Source organism: Oryx dammah, unplaced genomic scaffold (genome assembly GCF_014754425.2).
Source record: "Oryx dammah isolate SB20612 unplaced genomic scaffold, SCBI_Odam_1.1 HiC_scaffold_17, whole genome shotgun sequence".
Taxonomy (NCBI): domain Eukaryota; kingdom Metazoa; phylum Chordata; class Mammalia; order Artiodactyla; family Bovidae; genus Oryx; species Oryx dammah.
The window spans coordinates 48,513,117-48,535,576 of NW_024070201.1; the positions used below are offsets into that span (position 1 = coordinate 48,513,117).

The 22,460-nt window shown below is 41.0% G+C and overlaps 1 protein-coding gene across 1 annotated transcript; it reads left to right on the top strand.

Moving 5' to 3' along the window:
- Positions 1 to 1,184: 1,184 nt before the first annotated feature.
- Positions 1,185 to 2,138, top strand: LOC120876697 (olfactory receptor 52M1). Its single transcript, XM_040258670.1, has one exon. It carries the CDS (start codon positions 1,185 to 1,187, stop codon positions 2,136 to 2,138), a length of 954 nt encoding a protein of 317 aa, XP_040114604.1.
- The last annotated feature ends 20,322 nt before the right edge of the window (positions 2,139 to 22,460 follow it).

Sequence of the window (22,460 nt, forward strand, 5' to 3'; positions counted from 1 at the left end):
CATATTAGTCTTAACTGTTCAACAGTTTAGTCTTACTATGCCTCAGACACTGCCTTCTCCTTTAATCTTTATGACTTCTCTAGGACATACTACTTAAATTTCCTGTAGAATGATGTCAACTGTATTTAATGAATGTGATAAAGAAATTTACCTCAAGCTCCTATTGCCAAGATCTGAAGTCAGGAGTGGAAAATTCCAAAGCTCAGACTGTTGATTGCTCTGCTATATTCATCCCAAGGAGGCTCAAGATATAGAAGACAAACCTTGTTACATGTTTCTTCCCTTGGCATTCCTGTAGTATACATAGGAACATATTCTGGTATAACACATTAGACCCTGAAAGTATATAAAACTATTTTCATGTCTTCTTTCTAAATATATATCTCCCCCTTAGCCCATTACTATGGACTCTGAGTAAGGGCATTTCTTTGTCCCAGTGTTCATATAGGTTTCATGCTACCTGCCCTGAATGCTATCTTTCTCCTTCCTGGAGAGAACCCTCCCCATTTCTGGAATCTTCTCATAATTTAGCCTCCAAGAAAGTCATAGAGTCCTTGGCAGGGATCTACCTTTGGGCAGAAACACAAACTGAGGTCCACTCAGCTATCAGAAATCACTCTGTTCCACCCTTTGGAAAGTCTTCACCTGCCCACGTCTATCTTGATTTGGCCTGCAGATTAAATACTTCAGCTCATTCAATAGCCAACACTGGCCCCAAGATTAAATTTCTATTTAGAATAGACTCTAGAGAGTTCCAGGGGGCTGTCACTTTATCTTTCAGCATCAATATATCTCTTATCAATGGAGCCTTCACTCTGAATCTTGCCAATGAGAAATACTTCAGAGAAGACCTACAGAGTTACATGAGTAAACAGTCACCTGTCTGCCTTAAGTTAATTTTTATTGATGCCAAAACAGTACTCCTTGAGTCATACTGCATAAATATACTCCTACATTCCACTTAAATATGTATTTTGTCTTGTGTTTGGTAAACAAATGGCATAACACAGTAATAACCTGCTGTGACATTATTCTGTAATTTCAAAGAAATTTTATAGAATCTTATATAGTCAGTGAGCCTATTCATTATTATAGGACCTAAGACTATTCTTTCCTTATTTCTGAGGGGAAAAAGCTCTATCATATTTTGGGACAAAAGTGAGAAAGTGCATTTGTAACTAGCCATGCTCACTTTTCATAATGTCTGCTTAGCACCCAGTTCCTTCCAGCTGACTGGCATTCCAGGACTGGAGTCCCTGCATACCTGGCTCTCCATCCCCTTCAGCTCCATGTACCTGGTAGCTGTGGTGGGAAATATCACCATTCTGGCTGTGGTAAGGGTGGAGCATAGCCTGCACCAGCCCATGTACTTCTTTCTGTGCATGTTGGCTATCATTGACCTGGTTCTGTCTACTTCCACTATGCCCAAACTGCTGGGGATCTTCTGGTTTGGGGCTGGTGATATTGGGTTGGATGCCTGCTTGGCTCAGATGTTCCTCATTCACTGCTTTGCCACAGTGGAGTCAGGCATCTTCCTTGCTATGGCTTTTGACCGCTATGTAGCCATCTGCAACCCACTCCATCATACCACAGTGCTCACTCATACCATGGTGGGATGTTTGGGGATGGCTGCCCTCTGCCGGGGTGTCCTCTACATTGGACCCCTGCCTCTGATGATCCGCCTACGGCTGCCTCTTTACAAAACCCGTGTTATCTCCCACTCCTACTGTGAGCACATGGCTGTGGTCACCTTGGCATGTGGTGACAGCAGGATCAACAATATCTATGGATTGAGCATTGGCTTTCTGGTCTTGATCCTGGACTCAGTGGCCATTACTGCCTCCTATGTGATGATTTTCAGAACCGTGATAGGGCTGGCTACTCCTGAGGCCAGGCTGAAAACCCTGGGGACATGTGGTTCCCACGTCTGTGCTATCCTGATCTTTTATATTCCCATTGCTGTTTCTTCCCTCATTCACCGATTTGGTCACCAGGTGCCCCCTCCAATCCACACCTTGCTGGCCAACTTCTACCTCCTCATTCCTCCAATCCTCAATCCTATTGTCTATGCAGTCCGCACCAAGCAGATCCGGGAAAGACTTCTCCAAATTCTCAAGACAGAAACTAAGATCAAATGACTGATACTTCTCTTAAATAGGCTCATGGAGAAAGCACTTACATATGGTGGGCAGTTTCCCATTTGGGAACTCCAGAGAGTCTGAGATGTTGGGTCCTGTGTTCTCCGGGTTTTGTAATTCCAAAGGAATGCTGATAAAGGAAGTACAGACTTGTTGCCAAGGGGGAAAGCATGGGAGAGGAATGGAGTACGAGTTTGGGATTAGTACATGCAAATTATTATGTATAGAAAGATGAACAAGGTCCTACTGCATAGCTTAGGGAACTATATTCAATATCCTCTGATAAACCATAATGGAAAAGTATGTGTATACATATGTATAGCTGAATCACTTTTGTACAGAATTTAACCCTGTAAATCAAGCATACATCAATAAATTTTAAAAAGATTGTATAGCTCTCAATTCTCAAGAATAGGTGTTTTTTCTACTTACTAAAGTATATTTAAGCTATAGAGATGGCAAAACAATGACAACATCAGTAACACAAGTAGCAGTGTTTATTCAGCACTTAATTCTTACAAATACCCAGATATTTTATGAAGTAGGTTGTATTGTTCACATTTTAAACACAGAGCAGAATACTTGCTTTGTGAACTATACAGAGCTTGACCTGCCTAGATCAAATGTCCTGTTTGGAGTTTATAATATATTGTGGTGTTACAGAATATTACTTACTGGCTTTAACACTTAAATCCTAAAAACTGGGTCATTTTATCAAAGTGGGCTTAGCTGCAACAAAAGCATTTTCTGATCTAAGCATTTAACAAATGAGATGCTGCTGAAAGTTGTACTAAAAACAAGAAGCATTCTAGAAGACTGACTTGTAGGTCTGTTAGGTATGAGGAATACCACTCATGAAAGAATGGCCTAGAAAAGAAAAATCAGCTCAGAGCAGGGCAATGAGTCTAGAAGATCATGTCTCAGCATTGCCCTCATATCTTCCCCAAGGCTGCTCAACAAGGGGCCTGAAGCATGTGAAGACTCCATGGAAAGGAAATCCTTGCCCTTGCCACAGAAACTCTCATTAACCCTGATCCATCTGTAGGATCCTTGATCAAAATATGCTGTTTAGACAGATCACAAAATAAAGGGATGTGTGCTACCATGTCTAGAAGCATTGACTTTACCCTCCGGATTAAATAGCAGCACAATATCTAGAAAATGGCTAATATGTAGCACTTAGCTATCAATTTAAAAAGTCACTAATGTAATTCTTACAACCCCACTGTAAGGGCAGAAATTACTATACCTTGCAGGTGAGGAAACTAATGCTCCCAGAAGTGACATAAACCCAGAAGTGAACTTGGGGAGTTTTGAGTGGTTAAAAAAAAAAATAAAAACTAGGAATTAAGATGTTTGCTTCTAATGTTAAAGCTTTTAGCCTCTTTAATCCTCCTTTACTTCATTTGGGAAAGAGCTGAAGACTACCTTCCAACGTCAGATGTGTATGTGCTCACTCAGTTATGTCTGACTCTGTGACTCCATGGACTGTAGCCTGCCAGGCTCCTTTGTCCATGGGATTCTCCAGGTGAGAATACTGGATTGAGTTGCCATTTTCTTCTCCAAGGGATCTTCCCAACCCAGGGCCTGTGTCTCTTGGGCTTCCTGCATCAGCAGGCAGATTTTTTACCACATTCTTCAACGGTTTTCCAAGGTCAGATGGTTGTGCATTTAACATTCCCAACACAACAGCCATTAGCTACAACCGTTATTCTCAGAAACTGGAGAACACAGATCACCAAAGCAGTCTCCTCTCAGAGCAACAGAGGGTACAACTGGATTCTATCAATGTCCAATGACAAACTCCACAATTCCATAAAATAAAATCGGCAAGAAGATGTTGAATATACTAAGCTTCATGCATACAAACTGTCACTGGGCCTGACATAAATGGAAGTAGTCAAATGCAAAGAAAAGATCACTTCATGAGAATCAGAAAACATGACTTTCAGTTTTGCTTTGGCTATCCCAATTAATTGGAATAATTCCACTTAATTTGAATAACTGGGGTTATCTAGAATGAGATATCTAGAATGTGTTCTAATTTAGTTTGAATTACATTCATATTTCCTCTAGCATCTCTAACTTCCACTCCATCACTCCATCATGGCATTTATTGTTCCTGAGTCTTATGTCTGAGTTTGAAGTCAAATACGCTTCACTGTAAATGAAGAAGCAACCATAAGCAAAGTTCTGTTTTACTCATTCCCACCATGGTTGGGGGCCGGGGAAAATGTTTATAGGGCTCTCAGGGACATTTCTGTGGAACACAAGAAAGGGCAAGACTCAGAACTCAGAATCACCTCTAAGACTAGTTTTAATATATCATCATACCACCAAGTTAACCTCAGGAGAAAAGTTAGAAACATTCTCCTTCAGTGCAGAACATTTTCTGAGAGTATCCTCGAGGGAGTTAGACAACTTGAACCCAACTTATGGCATTCTTCCTCTGGAATTCGGGCTAGGAAGTGTATTGGTGGCCATTGACAATGATACATACTTATTCTGGGTGTGGATTTGCCTTTATTGCCAACAGAGCCTTGGCCAGCACTCCTATTTGAGGGCTTCCTGAGTGCGATTCACAGGCAGGACATCCCCCATGACACAGTACTCAAAGAAGAGACACTTCAGACAAGCAGGATAGGGCTCATGACCATGGGACCACCGGTAGTATTACATTTCCTCACCAGCCAGAAGCAGCTGGCCTCACAGAATGCCAGAGCCATCTTCTTAAAACACAGCTAAAAAGCAGTTCAACAGGCAGCACTTCACAGGGCACTTTGCAGAAGTAGAGTCCCAACCTTTAGGGCATAGCCTATGAACTGAACCAGACTTCTACATGGTGCTAGCTCCCTAATAGGAAGAATACAGGAGTCTAGGAACAAAGGAGTAGATGCAGAACTGTTCCATGAATCACTCCCAATGACCTACTAGGGGAGTTTTTCTTCCTTTCCCTGCAAACCTTCATCCTACAGGATTGGAAGTCATGGTCCTCAAAAGGTGGGAGACTCTTGCCAAGATACAGCAAGGATTCTACTGAGCTACAAGTTACAGCTTACCACCAGGCTCCTCTAGACCCCTATGTCCAGGAACAAATAGCTGAGAAGGGAAATTAACATACTGGCAGGAGTAACTGAATTGACAAGAGAGGACTGCTTATAGAACATGTGCCAGGAGAAACTTGTATGTGCAGAAGTCAGGTCATCCCCTGGGGCATTTTGTCATGTTCCTTCAGTTAATTGTAACCATGAGTGTACATATGCAATAATCCCCAAATAAGGACCTGAATAAGGTTTCAGCCCCCTCAGGAATGAAGGTCTGGATCACTCTACAGGCAAGCCATCAAGATTCATGATGTTGACAGCTAAGGGTGAAGGGAATTCCAAATAGAGAATGAGTTAACAGTTGTGGCTCTGAGCAGAATTTTAGAAACTGGGGCTACAGAGTTTATCCATAGCAAGAAAGGCCTGTGGAAACTATGGTGAAACTTTTCCTAAAATCTGAAATAGATCTGTGCAGTGTAAGAATGCATTGTAATGGCCATAAAACAAATGCATTTCAGATTTTACTGCAAGGAGCATATCTGATTGACAGCCTCAGTCATTGTGCTCTGGAGTTTATGGCATTGCCTAAGCTCTGGTTATGAGCTGCTTCCAACCATTGGATGAGCACAGCGCTAATAAGGCACAGGTCTATTGTAGTGCGATACTGGATTCCTCATGAGCTCTGTTGGCTCACGATGCAGCTTTGCCAAAGTGGTCTTAGAAATGATAGCTTATGGTGAACGATGTCAGATTCATGATCTCTGAAGATTTAGCTTCGGGACCAGAGACCAGTCTTGATCACTCAGGTCTCTTGTATGGCAGAAGTTTTATTACAGTGAAAAGAGACAGAGAAAGCGTCTGACATAGATATCAGGAGGTCAGCGAAGAGTGCCCCTTGGCATTGGCAAGTTGGTATAAACCCCCGACAAGTCTCCCCTTTCTGGGGCTACCTTCAGTCATTACAAATCACCATGCAACTGCAGAGCAGGGCTCATCACTTGCTTCACACAGAGCATGTCACTCACTCACACAAGGACACCATAAAGTAGAAAACATATGCTGAAAAAGCAGAGAGGCTAGAGCTCCCAGTGTTCTTACCGTGTCCTGAAGATCCTGGACGAGCCCCCAAGATGATAGCTTATGGTGAATGGTATCAGATTCATGATCTCTGAAGATTTAGCTTAGGGACCAGGGACCAGGCCTGATCACTTAGAGCTTTTGTGGAGCAGAATTTTATTAAAGTGAAAAGGGACAGAAAGCTTCTGACATAGACATCAGAAGGAAGATGGAGAGTGCCCCTCTCCCTAGTCTTAGCAAGGGAATTATATAGTTAATAATTAATATAGTAAATTATAGTAAATTATATAGTTATAATTAATTGATTTATTACAATAAATCAAAAGAATGTCTCAAGGTTGTAGAGATCTTGCCAGGTCCATTCCCACAGTTTACATTTTACCATATCAGGATTAGTCAGAAGGTTTTCAAGGAGAAACTGTCCTCAAGCAGGATACATTCTTTTTATATAATCCTTAGGAATGAATGTAGAAAAAAAAGTTTGTCCTTTCCTCCTCCTTGAGAATTCCAGACCCCTATCTCCTCCTTGTGAGCCCCAGACCCCTTTCTCCTTCAAGGACCTCAGACTTATCGACCTGCCTAGGAACTGACTCTCATTAATACACTCCAGTCTAAGAATTTTCTTCTTTCCTGCTTCCCTCTCATATCATAACTGCATTGTGATTTCATGGTCCCTCCAGCCTCAGGATTCCTCTGTCTTACTTCATGAGCATTTAGAGGTGTCTGCTTCTGACACTAATTTAATGTACCCTCAGAGTGCAAACTCCAATGCAAGTATGGCAACTCCAGCTGAAAAGTCAACTTGTGTTCACAGGTCAGTCCTGTGGGGAAAGCTAATACCTCTGACTATACGCCTGATGGAGAAAATGTTTACATACTGAAGTATAGGGAAGGTTTTTTGGCTTATACACGGTTCAGCTTGAATGCGGTGTGAACTCAAACCACTTCATTCATGACCTATGAAACACACAGCACATGGCCTTTAACCATTAAGGGGAAGAATGTCCATTTCAAAGCAAAGGATGAGTCCCTTCCTGCGGTTTTCATGTTAACTCTCCTTCAAAGGTAAGGTTTCCTTCCCAGACACCAAGGCTCTGTTGTCTCACTGTATACATACAGACTGTCTCTTTTGAAACTTTGAATATTTGCATGTCACATTTATACCTTATCAGATCAGAAAAAGGAACATGAAACTATGTGGAAACACACACAAACTGAGCAGTTTCTCGTATAGTGAGGCTATCTCCTAGGCTACAGTCCTCAGTTTGGCTCAAGAAACTCTTTCCTGCTTCAGGTTGTTTATTACATCCATCAATAAGCTCCTGATGAGATTCTTCTCAAAGACTGCTCTCAGACCTTGGAAAATGAAACCTGTGTAACTGTCACGATCCTCAAAACATAGATTACCAATGCTTTTTTTCCTTACCCTGAAACAGAAAATAGGAGGGATATTCTAGTGCAGATAAATCTGAAGGATTTTGTTTCAAAAGTGTCCTCAGTGTCCTCAAACATTCAAGTTCAATATATAACCGAAGCAGAGCAGCTACCTTGAACTTAACAGGCATTTTCACCATTCACTTAGTGAGTCAGCTGGTAAAGACTCTGCCTGCAATGCATAAGACCTGGGTTCAACCCCTGGGTTGGGAAGATCCCCTGGGGAAGGAACCACTACCATTCCAGTATTTTGGCTGGAGAATTTCATAGAGTCACAAAGAGTCAGACACCACTGAGTGACTTTCACTATTCACAGTGCTTTACAACAGGGGTCCCCAACCTCTGGGATCTAATGCCTCATAATCTGAGGTGAAGCTGATGTAATAAAGTGAACAATAGATGTAATGCTTTTGAATCATCCCAAAACCATCCCCTACCCTGCCCATAGAAAAATTGTCTTCCAGGAAACTGGTCAATGGTGCCCAAAAGTTGGGGATTGCTGCCTTATTAGAAGGGAGGCAGTTACAAGAATAGCTTGAGACTGCTCTAGACTAACAGACTGAGGAAATTGAGCTGAGACAACGTCAGTTTTCCCCATAACAGCTTATTTTTAAGTGTCTGGTTACTACCATTGAGTTACCACTCTGAGTTTTCATTCATAAGTTGCTCCTCCCTCTCACTCCCATCTGTTATATGCAGAACATATAGGAAGAGAGTATAAAGAATATATTACTAACTGCTTGGCCCTTGTCAGGACAAGACTTCTGAACAGCTCTGGGTTTTTAGATGAAGCAGACTAAAATACTGCTGAAGGTACCTCAGCAAGTTGTGTGGATGACCAATGTGCGTTCTTTGGACTTTCTTCTGACATGGAGGCCTCTTTCTCCATCTGTTCTCAAAGGTTTGCCCTGACTTCTCTACTGAGCCTACTCTGAAAGCACCTGTTACTTATTTAATAGCTATTACCTAAAGGAACACTCAGCCCCAAACTTAAACTTTGATATTAGAACATTTATAACTCATAGAATGATCTTCACCCATTTTGGTTCACAACCACAAATATGTGCCCCCAGCCTTCTTATACTCTTAGGACTGACAAGTTACACAAGGACATTTCTGCCCACAAGTCTGCTTTCTATTAGTAGGTTTTTTTCTTTTGTTTTGTAGGGAAAGGGAAGATTTACTGTCTGTTTGTGGTGCTTCAGACACTTCATCCTAGCTTGACAGCTGCAGTTTTAGAATTCTCAGCCTCTATAATTGCATAAACCAGTTCCTTGTAATGGTTTTAATATGCTTACTTTATTGAACCTGTTCCCTGGGGAACTGAGTAATCCACACTACGGGAACTATAATAATTTAAATTGCCTGCCCACACAGAGCCCTTTCTATTTTCCATCTGTTCTTGGACTTCTCTCAATCCAGATAAGTCCCTATGACCCCAAATACCCTATTCTGGTATTTTAGGATGAGCAACTTTTGATTCCCCTTTTTCCTCTTGATTGAGGACCAGTTTGGTGGAGAGGAAACTAGGAGGAGGACTCCCAGTTTTCTGAGACTCAAGCGTAGTTGTTTGTTTTCATTAAAAGTGTAGGAATTTTAAGTTTATACCTTTAACACACTGTGTATGTTAACTGGATTTGTTCTTTGGTTTCTAGAGCTCTCTCCCTTTGACCTTGCAAGTTCAGACTTAAGGAAGTCACCCATTGACTTCAAGCACCAGTCAAAGGAAGGAGTCTATTATCCCTGGTCAGGGTTTTCATTCAACACAGGTTTCCCAATGAGGACACTGAGTTCAACTTGAGATTTCAATGAGGACATTGAGATCAACTTAAGCCCAACAAGATTACCCAGCTGTTGAGACAGATGTCTACATGGTAGAAAGTTCTTTTCCGTTTTAAGAAAATTTTATAACTTTTTACTTTGTATAGAGGTGTAGCCAATTAACAAACAATGTCTTGATAGTTGCAGGTGAACAGCGAAGGGATTCAGTCATACCTATACATGTATCCCTTCTCCCCCAAACTCCCTTCCCATCCAGCCTGGTATATAACATTGAGCAGAGTTCCAGGTGCTATATAGAAGGTCCTTATTGGTTATCCATTTAAAATACAACAGTGTGTATATGCTCATCCCAAACTCCCTAACTACCCCTTCCCCATATACTTTCCCCTGGAAACCATTAGCTCTTTCTTGAAATCTGTGAGTCTGTTTGTTTTTTAAGTTCATTTGTATCATATTTCTTTTTAGATTCCACATATAAGGGATGTCATGTAATATTTCTCCTTCTCAGACTGATATTTCTGAGTCTCCACATTTATAGTGAGGCAGTGGTTTCAGAAATAGTTCATCTCATGAACTTCATTGAAAAATGTTGGAATCCCTTATTGCTGAATGAGGACTCATGATCAGGTATGAAGGCTGAGCAGAATGGCAATCGGGTACATAACTAGATTGCTTAACCATGTCATTCCCCAATCTCAGTCCATCCTATGAGTCTGTCAACCAAATTCCATGAGCTGGTTCAATTTTCCTGCTAACTGGCAGAGTAACTACCACGTTGTCAGTGTTAATTTGGCATTGCTTCCCGGGGTAGAAGGATTCTTGGACATATAGGCTTTTTCTAAACCTCCACTATATCAAGAAACTCCAGACTCAAAACTAAAACCTTCCTGGCACCTGAATGCCAGCTTAAACTCAGTGCTGCCCATGCTCTCACCTGGAACGTGGTTATTTTCATCCTTGACTTGCAACCCACTCTATTCAGGTGATCCTCTACTCTTTCCATGAGTGTTCTGTGGCTCAACACATTGAAGTATGTTCTGCTACTAGAATGTTTTAGCTATTGTTCATACAAAGGTGAACATGTTCAATATAACAGTCTAGCAGGAGAAAGGACCACAAAGACATCCATTCAAGCATGATTCCACTAAGATGAAGTTGAGCTGATAGTTAAGCAATAAAGGACATAACTGCACCTAAAGAGAAGTCGAAAAAACTGGAAATGTAAGATACTGAGAGAGAGAGAGGAGTTTGGTATTATCCAGGAAAGAAAGGTGGCGTAGATGATCTGTAGGAGTTAAGAACAGTGGTTTCTAAGCTCTAATTACATTCCTTTCTCCTATAGGTATTCAATAAGGCCTTGGAGCTAAGTAAATATTTTAGCGCCAGACATCCATTTAACATGTCTAAGCTCTTTAGATTTGTTTGCTTCCTTAGTTTTCATAACCGCCTTACAACATAAGTACTATTACCCTCGTTTAGGGGCTTCCCAAGTGACATGAGTGATAAAGAATACCCCTGCTGATGCAAGAGATGCAGGTTCAATCCCTGGGTGGGGAAGATCCCCTGGAGAAGGAAATACCAACCCACTCAAGTATTCTTGCCTGGAAAATCCCTTGGCCAGAGGAACCTGGTGGGCTCAAGTCCATGGGGTCACAAAGAGTCAAACAACCGAGCCCTCACACACACACCCTCATTTTACAGGCAAGAAAATACTGAGGAATACAAAGGTTAAGTATGGATAGATTCAGAGGACACACAGGTGGTAAGTGGTAGAGCCACGTGTTAAACAGTCTAACAGAATCTGTGCTTTCAGTACTGTTTATTTCATCACCACAGAAATTGAAATATTGGTTTGGTTGATTAAACTGAATTGGAATATAGGACCAAGATTTAAAACCATCATTACTTGCTCCCTTCTCAACCCAAAGTGATATTCTGATAGACTGAGTAGACACTTGCTGCAGCCAGCACAGCAGGTAGGGATTGAAAGTGGTCAACACACAGTTTGGGAAAAAGAAACTAGAGACAGAATTAAAATTTTAAAGATGGGACTGGGGGACTCAAGACCTCTTGGACCAACAGCCCTGTTCCTTGGAGCCACATCACTTTTATTTAGTGTCTTGGCATGCAGAAAGTATCTGTTGTGCTATGATAAAATCAGCCTCCTCTGTCCCCAGTCATGTCTCTCATTTTATTGATTACTTTGAACTGTTATTTTCTTGTACAAGGAGTATCACCCAGCTGTAGGTCATAGACCCACATATGTCTTGGGAAAACATATTGGTGTGTGAACAAGCAGCATTCTGAACTTGCATTGACCCGGCGTTCCAAGGTCCACACTACGTTTTTCCTTAGCTTAGCAGGGCATAATGACCCCAGCTAATAACCCGATGTACTTTTGCTGAGATTATACTGTATTGCTATACTTTGCTTTTATTCTTTTCCCATGGTGTTTTTCTCATGGCTTAGCCAGAGAAACAGGTGGCTGATTATTAACCCCTGCAGACACTAACCACGTTTATGAAGAAAAATCCATTTTTTACCTGCAGGCTACAGAAAGCCACAGGATTAGAGACAACTACTCAGTAAAACGCATGGGCAAGTAGTATTTGCTGTTCCCAATCAACATTAAACAGATGGATCATTAGGCATCCCTTGAGAAGGGACTATTAAGATATGGAGAGAGGAGTCAGAAGTGTTTCTAGTGCTGCCCCTTTCAGGGAAGCGGCTAAGTCCCTGCATGAAAACAGGGAGGTTAATCTGCTCCCCTCACACTGATCAAGCAGTAGAAACCAGCAGAAAGAGATGCTACAACACCAGAAGTGTTGGTCAGGAACCAAAATGCAAGATTTTAAAGCTATCTTGGTAAGTCGGAAAATGGCTTTGAGGGCAAGGATAAGAAGCTTTTTTCAATGTTAGGCAGTCATTATTGGGGAAGGTAAATGCTTCCAAAAGGTACGTTGTCAGAGAGATGGATGTTTATGGCTTGTTATTTGACAGCCAAGTTGAAGAATGATTCTCTACAAACATGTATTAGTTGGTGGTCATTGCCAAAGAGAAATATTACTGCTGACCAAGAGATAAAGAGTTAAGTAACAGCAGCTAGAAGGGGAAAACACATGTACTGACTTTGAATTAACTGCGCAAACATCCCCATTTTTTGGCTATTGATACCACCACCTCTATAAAGAACATGGAGTAAGGCAGCCAAGAAGAAGCCTACTTATAGGAAAAAGGAAGATAATAGCTTGTATCCTATTACATGCATCCTTAACTCACGTACGGTGAATCCAGACTTAACTGTTCATGGAAGGATTGTTTCCTACCTAGATCTACCCCAGAGAATTCTTGATAACATAGGACAGGTAAATCCAGGAGAAGCCCCACAGGGGGGCTTGGACTTCTGAGTGGCAGAACACAGTAAAGAAACAGAAGATGCAGTTACCCTGTCATGTGCCTTTCCTAGGAATGACAAGTCTCCCTGCTCTGACCTGGACTGCTTCCACAAAACCAGACAGCCTAAGTGTAAGACTGCTTAAAATCATTTCACATTGAGCCCAGCTCCAGAGCTGTCCTGTAACCATAAACAAGAAGTCCTCAGGTGATCCGAGTAGTCTTCAGTTAGAACAAATAGGCTCACAAATCATGTGAACAGCTGTGAACCATCAACCTTTAGTTCCTTTGAGACAAAATTCCTAAAACAAGCCCAGAGAAATACTGCTAGTGAAGCAGGATATATTAAGCTCTCCACTAGGATTTAATGTTGTGTCTAGACACCAGATTTTGAAAAGTAGTAACTTCTGACTTAGGGCTGAGCTCAACACATTAGGTTGAGCAGCAACTCCTGTTCCCATAGGATTACTGCAAACAGCTGAGTCACTCTGGGGCTTCCCAGTGGTAAAGAACCTGCCTGCTAACTCAGGGGATGTAAGAGACACAGGCATGATCCCCGGGTCAGGAAGATCCCCTGGAAGAGGGCATGGCCACACACTCCAGTACTCTTTGCCTGGAGAACCCCATAGACAGAGGAGCCTGGTGAGCTGCAGTCCACAGGGTCACCACGTAAGAGTCAAGACACGACTGAAAGTGACTTAGGCACGCATACACGTCATTATTGCAAGGAGCACTTCTCCTGAATCGAGTAGTTCTCGTTAGTTGTCCTTGCTCTCATCTTCCCTGATGCAAACTTCCTTCCTCATCCTTTTCTCCAGGCTTTGACCAGTTACCCTCCTCCAATATGATAGCTGCCATTTTTACACCAATTGGCATTGTTATTGGGTTACCTACCCTGTGACATCCTTAAGAATTATGAAAGGGACAACAGGAAACAGCATCCTAAGATTCTCTTTCATGTTGTGACCAAGGTAGGGATAAAGGTCTTCATTTTTGTACACAAATGAAAATAATCACTCTAGAGGAACACAGCCACAGGTGAGGCTCTTTAATCCTTCTGCACTGTCTTGTTCATAAGCAATGAGCAGCATCTGTGAGATTCTGAATCAAGCACATAGCTTAGCCCTTAGTCAGAATTTACTACTCATGCACTAAGGAAAACTTAATTTAAGCAATAGACAAATTGAAATAGCAGGGCCCTGTGGTCTTCCCCCTCCCCCACATGTTATCTGCCTGCCTTTTGACTGTGGGAAAACTTTAACAAAATTTTTATCAGAGTGAGAAAATGAAACAAAGGGAAACAGTCAAAGAAAACCCTTAATAGCTTAGTCACTAAGCAAAGTTAAGAACCTCTAGTTCCTCAAGGATTATATATAATATTCCAAGCCATGTCCTGTGAGCTGTCTTATAGACACTGAAAAACTCACCAGGTAGAAGTTAACTACTTGAGCCAACTGTGGCCATGACATAAGCTGCCACAATTCAGAGAACTGGCCTCAAGGAGATGGGGACAAACCGACACTGGAACTGAAGATTAATGGTACTTAATTAGGATGATGCTGGTCAGAACACATGACCAATTTCTAGATGACTGTCAGAGCTGACTGTGCTGTTTCTGCATATAGCCCCCTCCCTCAGTCTATGAAAGCTATTTCCCCCTGACTGTAGAGGAGGGTGTCAGCCTTTGGACAGCAGTCCCCCTGACCCCAGTTGCTAGCATCCAAAATAAAGCATACTGTCCTTTCCACCAATCTGGCCTCTTTATTGGCTTCTTAGTGGCGAGCAGCTGGACCCTACTTTCGATTACAAAGTTGAGTGCTTTAGGAAGTGTGCTTTGATATCAGAAGGTTCTCAGTTAATTTCAGGCACTGGAATGAGTTTAAGTTGTTGGATTAACAATCTGAGTTGTTCAAACTTTTTGATGTGCAGGTCCCTTTCTACATCTGTTCCCTGAAGTTTGGCCTATCCTCATCTCTGAGCCCACTCTTAGAAAGTCTGTTACGCATTTAATAGCTATTGTCTAAAGGGACTGTCAGTCCTTAACTACAGCTTTGTTATTAGAACATAGCTCATAGCTAGTGTTTTTGCCCATTTTGATGACAAAGAGTTTAATGTATATTTCATAGATGGTATGAAAATAGTTTCCTGCTTGGACTAAGCTTCTATCCCTGGTGTGCTCCTCGTTTGTGTTAAGAGTTTGGGATGTTAGGATAGCCAATGGGAATTTGCTGAATGACTCAGGGAACTCAAAATAGGGCTTTGTACCAACCTAGAGGGGTGGGATGGAGACTCAAGAGGGAGGGGATATACCTATGGTTAATTCATGCTGATGTTTGGCAGAAACCAACACAATACCTAAGGCTAATTCATGTTGATGTTTGGCAGAAATCAATACTGTAAAGCAAGTATCTTTTAATAAAAAGATTTTAGGATGTTAAGAGGTATATAGAGACATCTAGCAATTGGAAAATGTTTTTCTAAGTTCTTCTATAATCTGGCACCTCCCACATGGAGAAGTCATAAGTGGGCCTAGTAAAATCACAAGGGTAAACAAAAAAATCTTTCAAGACTGGGCCCTGAGCATCTTTCATGTACTCCTTTCTGGGTATGAAATTCATGTTGTTCATGTCAAGTTTAAACTAATGAACTAATAACCAGCTGCCCCCCTTTCCTAATGATCAGGCCCAAAGATTCCCACATGGGGGAAATTCTAAAATGAATTAAGACTCTGGGAGAGGTTGGGCTGGAAGCAGTGGCTTTGGCCTGAGAGAAGACATCCAAACAATTCGATGGGAATGATACAATAGAAAATAAATGTTGAGTTTGGGTCTTGTTCCTCCCCCGCATTGCCTTGCAACAAGCAGTGTCTACTTAACATTTGTGCTGACTCGGGTATACTCAAGTCATTGATAACCAAGCAGCTCTGTGCTCAATGAGAACAGGTAAGATTCCTCCAGTTCCATTCTTCTTTCTCAAGATTGATTTGGCTATTCGAGGTTTTTTTGTATTTCCATACAAATTGTGAAATTATTTGTTCTAGTTCTGTGAAAAATACCGCTGGTAGCTTGATAGGGATTGCATTGAATCTGTAGATTGTTTTGGGTAGTATACTCATTTTCACTATATTGATTCTTCCAATCCAAGAACATGGTCTATTTCTCCATCTTTAGTGTCCTCCTTGATTTCTTTCACCAGTGTTTTATAGTTTTCTATATATAGGTCTTTAGTTTCTTTAGGTAGATATATTCCTAAGTATTTTATTCTTTTCATTGCAATGGTGAATGGAATTATTTTGTTAATTTCTCCATTTTCTCATTATTAGTGTATAGGAATGCAAAGGATTTCTGTGTTGATTTTATATCCTGCAACTTTACTATATTCATTGATTAGCTCTAGCAATTTTCTGGTGGAGTCTTTAGGGTTTTCTATGTAGAGGATCATGTCATCTGCAAACAGTGAGAGTTTTACTTCTTTTCCAATTTGGATTCCTTTTATTTCTTTTTCTGCTCTGATTGCTATTGCCAAAACTTCCAGAACTATGTTGAATAGTAGCGGTGAAAGTGGGCACCCTCGTCTTGTTCCTGACTTTAGGGGAAATGCTTTCAATTTTTCACCATTCAGGATAATGATTGCTGTGGGTTTCTCATATATAGCTTTTCTTATGTTGAGGTATGTTCCTTCTATTCCTGCTTTCTGCTGCCTGACTTCAGGCTCTACTACAAAGCCACAGTATTCAAGAACAGTATGGTACTGGCACAAAGACAGAAATATAGATCAATGGAACAAAATAGAAAGCCCAGAAATAAATCCATGCACCTAAGGACACCTTATCTTTGACAAAGGAGGCAAGAATATACAATGGATTAAAGACCATCTGTTTAACAAGTGGTGCTGGGAAAACTGGTCAACCACTTGTAAAAGACTGAAACTAGAACACTTTCTAACACCATACACAAAAATAAACTCAAAATGGATTAAAGATCTAAACGTAAGACCAGAAACTATAAAATTCCTAGAGGAGAACATAGGCAAAACACTCTCCGACATAAATCACAACAGGATCCTCTATGACCCACCTCCCAGAATACTGGAAATAAAAGCAAAAATAAACAAATGGGATCTAGTTAAAATTAAAAGCTTCTGCACAACAAAGGAAACTATAAGCAAGGTGAAAAGACAGCCTTCGGAATGGGAGAAAATAATAGCAAATGAAGCAACTGAAAAACAACTAATCTCAAAAATATACAAGCAACTCCTGCAGCTCAATTCCAGAAAAATAACTGACCCAATCAAAAAATGAGCCAAAGAACTAAACAGACATTTCTCCAAAGAAGATATACAGATGGCTAACACACACATGAAAAGATGCTCAACATCACTCATTATCAGAAAAATGCAAATCAAAACCACAATGAGGTACCATTTCATGCCAGTCAGAATGGCTGCTATCCAAAAGTCTACAAGAAATAAATGCTGGAGAGGGTGCAGAGAAAAGGGAACCCTCTTCCACTGTTGGTGGGAATGCAAACTAGTACAGCCACTATGGAGAACAGTGTGGAGATTCCTTAACAGACTGGAAATAGAGCTGCCATATGACTCAGCAATCCCACTGCTGGGCATACACACCAAGGAAACCAGAATTGAAAGGGACACATGTACCCCAATGTTCATCACAGCACTGTTTATAATAGCCAGGACATGGAAGCAACCTAGATGTCCATCAGCAGATGAATGGGTAAGAAAGCTGTGGTACATATACACAACGGAGTATTACTCAGCCATTAAAAAGAATACATTTGAATCAGTTCTAATGAGATGGATGAAACTGGAGCCTACTATACAGAGTGAAGTAAGCCAGAAAGAAAAACACCAATACAGTATACTAATGCATATATATGGAATTTAGAAAGATGGTAACAATAACCCTGTATGTAAGACAGCAAAAGAGACACAGATCTGTAGAACAGTCTTTTGAACTCTGTGGGAGAGGGCAAGGGTGGGATGATTTGGGAGAATGGCACTGAAACATGTATAATATCATATATGAAATTAATCACCAGTCCATGTTCGATGCATGATACAGGATGCTTGGAGCTGGTGCACTGGGATGACCCAGAGGGATGGTATGGGGAGGGAGGTCGGAGGGGTGTTCAGGATTGCAACACGTGTACACCCATGGTGGTTTCATGTTGATGTATGGCAAGACCAATACAATATTGTGAAGTAATTAGCCTCTAATTAAAATAAATTTATATTTTTAAAAAATGAAAAAAAAAAAAAACAGGTAAGATACAGCTACACACAGTTCATGTCCCTAACTCCTCTTACACTCTCAGAACTGACATATTATTCAAGGACATTTCTACTCCCCAAGTCTGCTTCTCCCTAGTGGACATAGGTTTTTATTTTGTTTTCCTGTGAGGGAGAAGGATTTACTATCTGTATTTGGTGCTATGGGCTCTTCATCCAAGGGACTCCTACATTCTTTGATACAGGGGATTGTGCTGTACATGCTCTTTGTCCTATAGTAGTTAATATCTCCAGGAGATGTTAACACAGGACAGAACAAAAATAAATAAATAAACTAAAAAAAGGCTAAAAAACCTTAAAAAAAAAAAAAAGACCCCAGTGAATGAGACTATCAGAAGGGGAATTACTAGAACAGATGGATTGCTAACAGCAGTGGTCACATATTTGGATTAGTATGCTCATAAGACGCAATAGGCTTTAACTTGGCATAAAGTTGGCTTAGCTTTGTAGAAGTAAACAGGACAGGAAATAGGACAGTCCTCTATCCTCAGTCCCATTGGGGAGGTCCTGAACTATGCAGCCTCTTGGACCCCTCATCCCAGCAGACATGAAGATGAGAGAGGATGAGGCTACTATGAGTTATACTCCACCATACAGAAACTCCTGTGTTGATATCCTATTGGTATCCTGCCTTTTCAATTATATATGTCCAAGCCCAGTGCCACAGACCCCTGGGTCCAGGTACAGTCTCACAGATAAGAAGATGCTATCAGAAGTTAACATGATTTCATTGGCTTGATGAAAACAATGTGCATTTTGAATTTAACTCAGATTTTTTAAATAATGGATTCTTGAAACCCACTTAAAATTTGACTTGAGGATCCTTACCTGTGGGATTTCATGGCTAATTCACCTTTCTTAATAGCTCAAAAGCTCTCATTTTAGAGAAAGTTTTAAAATGAGGAAGATGAATTGACCTTACCCAAAGTGAGGGCTGAATTTTTCTCTGGTTTTTTGGAAAGTGATGTCTAAGATTTGGAATGTCATGGATAATAAGAGTCTCTGTTTGCCTGGGGGCTTTGGAACACAATAAATAGTCCAACAGTGTTGTGGTCACATGGTATTCACTTGACATCTGGAAGAGCTGGAGACAAATTAGCCATGTGAGCAGTCAACCAGGTCCGAGATGCCCAAACCCCAGTCAAGTATCCATCTCTGGACACAAGATGAATATCCCTGGAAGAAGATATTCCATGGATGGTCTCACACTGCTGCCAGGTGACAGGTGCTGCCTGTGACTCCACTGGGAGAAGCTGGAAGCTCTATGCATTGAATCTTTCAATATTTCTGCCCATGCTGATTTTACTCTGCATTCTTTCACTGTAATACAGTGTGGCCATGAGTATACCAGCTATTAGTGAGTTCACAGTCCTTCAAAGAATTACCTAATTTGAGGATGCTATTAAGAGATCTCTTCAGAGAAAGGGTGGTTTTGTGGACCCCAAACTCTAGTTAGATCAGAAGTGGAGTGCTTTTTGGACCGTTCTTCATCTTCACAGAAATTCAATTCCTTCTATCAGAGATGTTTTAAGTTCCAAGTTAGCACTTTAGTTTAACTTAACCCAGTATACAGGTTCTTTCATTGAGAAATCTTGATTTGAGTGATTTCCTTCAACTTTTCATGAGGTCATAGACACCTCAGTGAGAGCCTCACAGTAAGTCTTACATTCTTCCATGTCTAAGCTCTGCTGCTGCTGCTAAGTCGCTTCAGTCGTGTCCGACTCTGTGCGACCCCATAGACAGCAGCCCACGAGGCTCCACCATCCCTAGGATTCTCCAGGCAAGAACACTGGAGTGGGTTGACATTTCCTTCTCCAATGCATGACAGTGAAAAGTGAAAGTGAAGTCGCTCAGTCATGTCTGACTCTTGGCGACCCCATGGACTGCAGCCCATCAGGCTCCTCCATCCATGGGATTTTCCAGGCAAGAGTACTGGAGCGGGGTGCCATTGCCTTCTCCATCTAAGCTCTAATGTGTCTCAAAACTAAAGTAGAACTACCCTCTCAAGTTTATGATCCTATGCACATTTTTATTGTGGTGCTTTAGGTACTTGTTTTTCTAAGTTAGCTTTCAGTTAGGAAAATTCAGTGCAAAAACTTTTGGAATAGCTTTCCTTTGTTTTCAATTAGGAAAATCAAGTCCACTGACATAAATGCACTAAGAAGGAAATGCATCTCTTCATTTCTTCCTATTGGCATTAGTGGCTTTGAGATTTCAGCCTATACACGCTCACATTCCCTGAGCAAGATGCTGAGGTGTGGAAAAATTTGACTCTAATTGGTGTCATTTTCTACCATGTGCTCTATACCCATAGGAAGCAGGATTGTGGTTTAAAAGTGGAGATGTCTAATTTGGTGGGGTTTTGGGTTCAGATAAAGACATTTACTATTGACATTACTTTTAAAGCATAGAGATAATATATGATCTATTTCACTTTTAAAAATAATGTCATCTGCTTTAAAAGTTAAACATGTGGGAAGTGTTAAGGTCTAAGTCTAGAAAGCCTAGACATCTGGTGGTCATCATGCTTCATGTCATGTTAAGCACCTGTCACAAGAAAATTGAGAAGGTTTTCAGTTCCTACAAACAAGTGCTAACTGCTTCTTAAAAAGCAAATTTTTAATCATCACATCATTGAAACCACGATACCCAGTGCTACATTATTCTAAGTCACCTAGCAAACTGCTTTCTTTAGAAGTCTAAATATTGACATTTCAGCCATCTGATCTGTTTGTTCTGAAATCAAATTAGACTTACTAACAAGGGGGCAATCTTTCTCTTTAACTGAGGTTAGAAACTGATCAAGACTAGGGATAGAAAGTCTAAGAATATAGTCAGAGAAGGAAAAAAGGAGTCCGTTCTGATCAAGGACTTGGCAGAAGACTGTATCCTTTTTGTTCATAGGTAAACAAGAGTATATGTGCAGGACAGTAGGTGAAGTTGTGGTCAGCAAGTGGTTGGCAGAAGTTAAGGAGTCAATAGTCTGAGTCTAAAACACTGTACTATAGCCAAGTTTGAGGAAGAATGCTATAGTACATACTTTTCAGAATGCTTGTTGCTCTTGGAAAAAAATCTCATCTCCATGGGAAAGAAGCATACAAATTTCCCATGTCCTCTTCATGATGATTCCCAGCTAGAGCAGAATTGAAACCATGCTGCACTAGAAGCCAGTGATCGGGCTGTTCCAAGATGCACATGATAGCGTATAATACCTTCAACTCTTAAGATGCCCAGTGTGAAACATATGCCTAGGTTTGGCAACAAGTTTGTGTCCTTTTTCTTAGGAAGAGAGTCTTTAGAGATACAGTTTCCAGAATATAGTCTTTAAGTTAGCTGCTTATTGCTTCTCCCAAAGAGAAGGGGCTCCAGATGAATGGGTTGATAACTAATGGAAATATCCATTACTTGTCATTAGTTAACACAAATATCCATTAGTGTTTTAAAAAAAAAATGGAATAGCAAGGAAGATTTCCACTGAGAACACCAGTTCCCAAAGAGTTTTCCTAAACTTGACACTATGCCGCTGAAATATACATGTCCGTAGTGAGAATCTTGTAACTTATAAAAATGCACTTGTGTTACTTCCATGGGGAAGGCAATTCTGCATTTGAAGAGGGTGCAGTTGGATGTGGGAGAGAATAAGTCATTTCCCTGCCACAGGAAGGATTTCAGCTATAGCCTGAATATCATTTCCCAGGTGGCACTAGTAGTAAAGAGCCTTCCTGCCAATGCAGGAGACATGAGAGGCAGGTTTGATTCCTAGGTCAGGAAGATCCCCCTGGAGGCAGCCATGGCAACCCACTCCAGTATTCTTGCCTAGAGAATCCCACTGATAGAGGAGCCTGGTGGGCTACAGCCCATAGGGTCGCAACGAGTTGGGAAACAACTGAGGCGACTTAGTATGCATCCTTCACTGGAGCCATTATAGGTGGCAAGAACATCCATATTTCTAATATCCATCTAAGCAATGTTTTCCCTATTTAGACCCAGAAACAAGGTATGAGATAAAAAACTCACCCGGGAGATTAACCCAAATGTTCAACCCAAGGGTTATTTTTTAAACTAGCCCCTGAAGCAGAGGCTTACTTCCATTTTATAAAACCTGATCAAACTGGCTTAGGTTTACCTGGATAATAGAAAGTCATTAATAGGCATGCATCAGTTTATGGAATCTTTAGGTTGGCTAAATATTAACACAATAGCATGAAAGCAAGTTCTCAAGGAATGCTAGTAGACTGCCTGAGGAGATTAAGGGATAGGTACATGAATTTCTGCTTCAGTA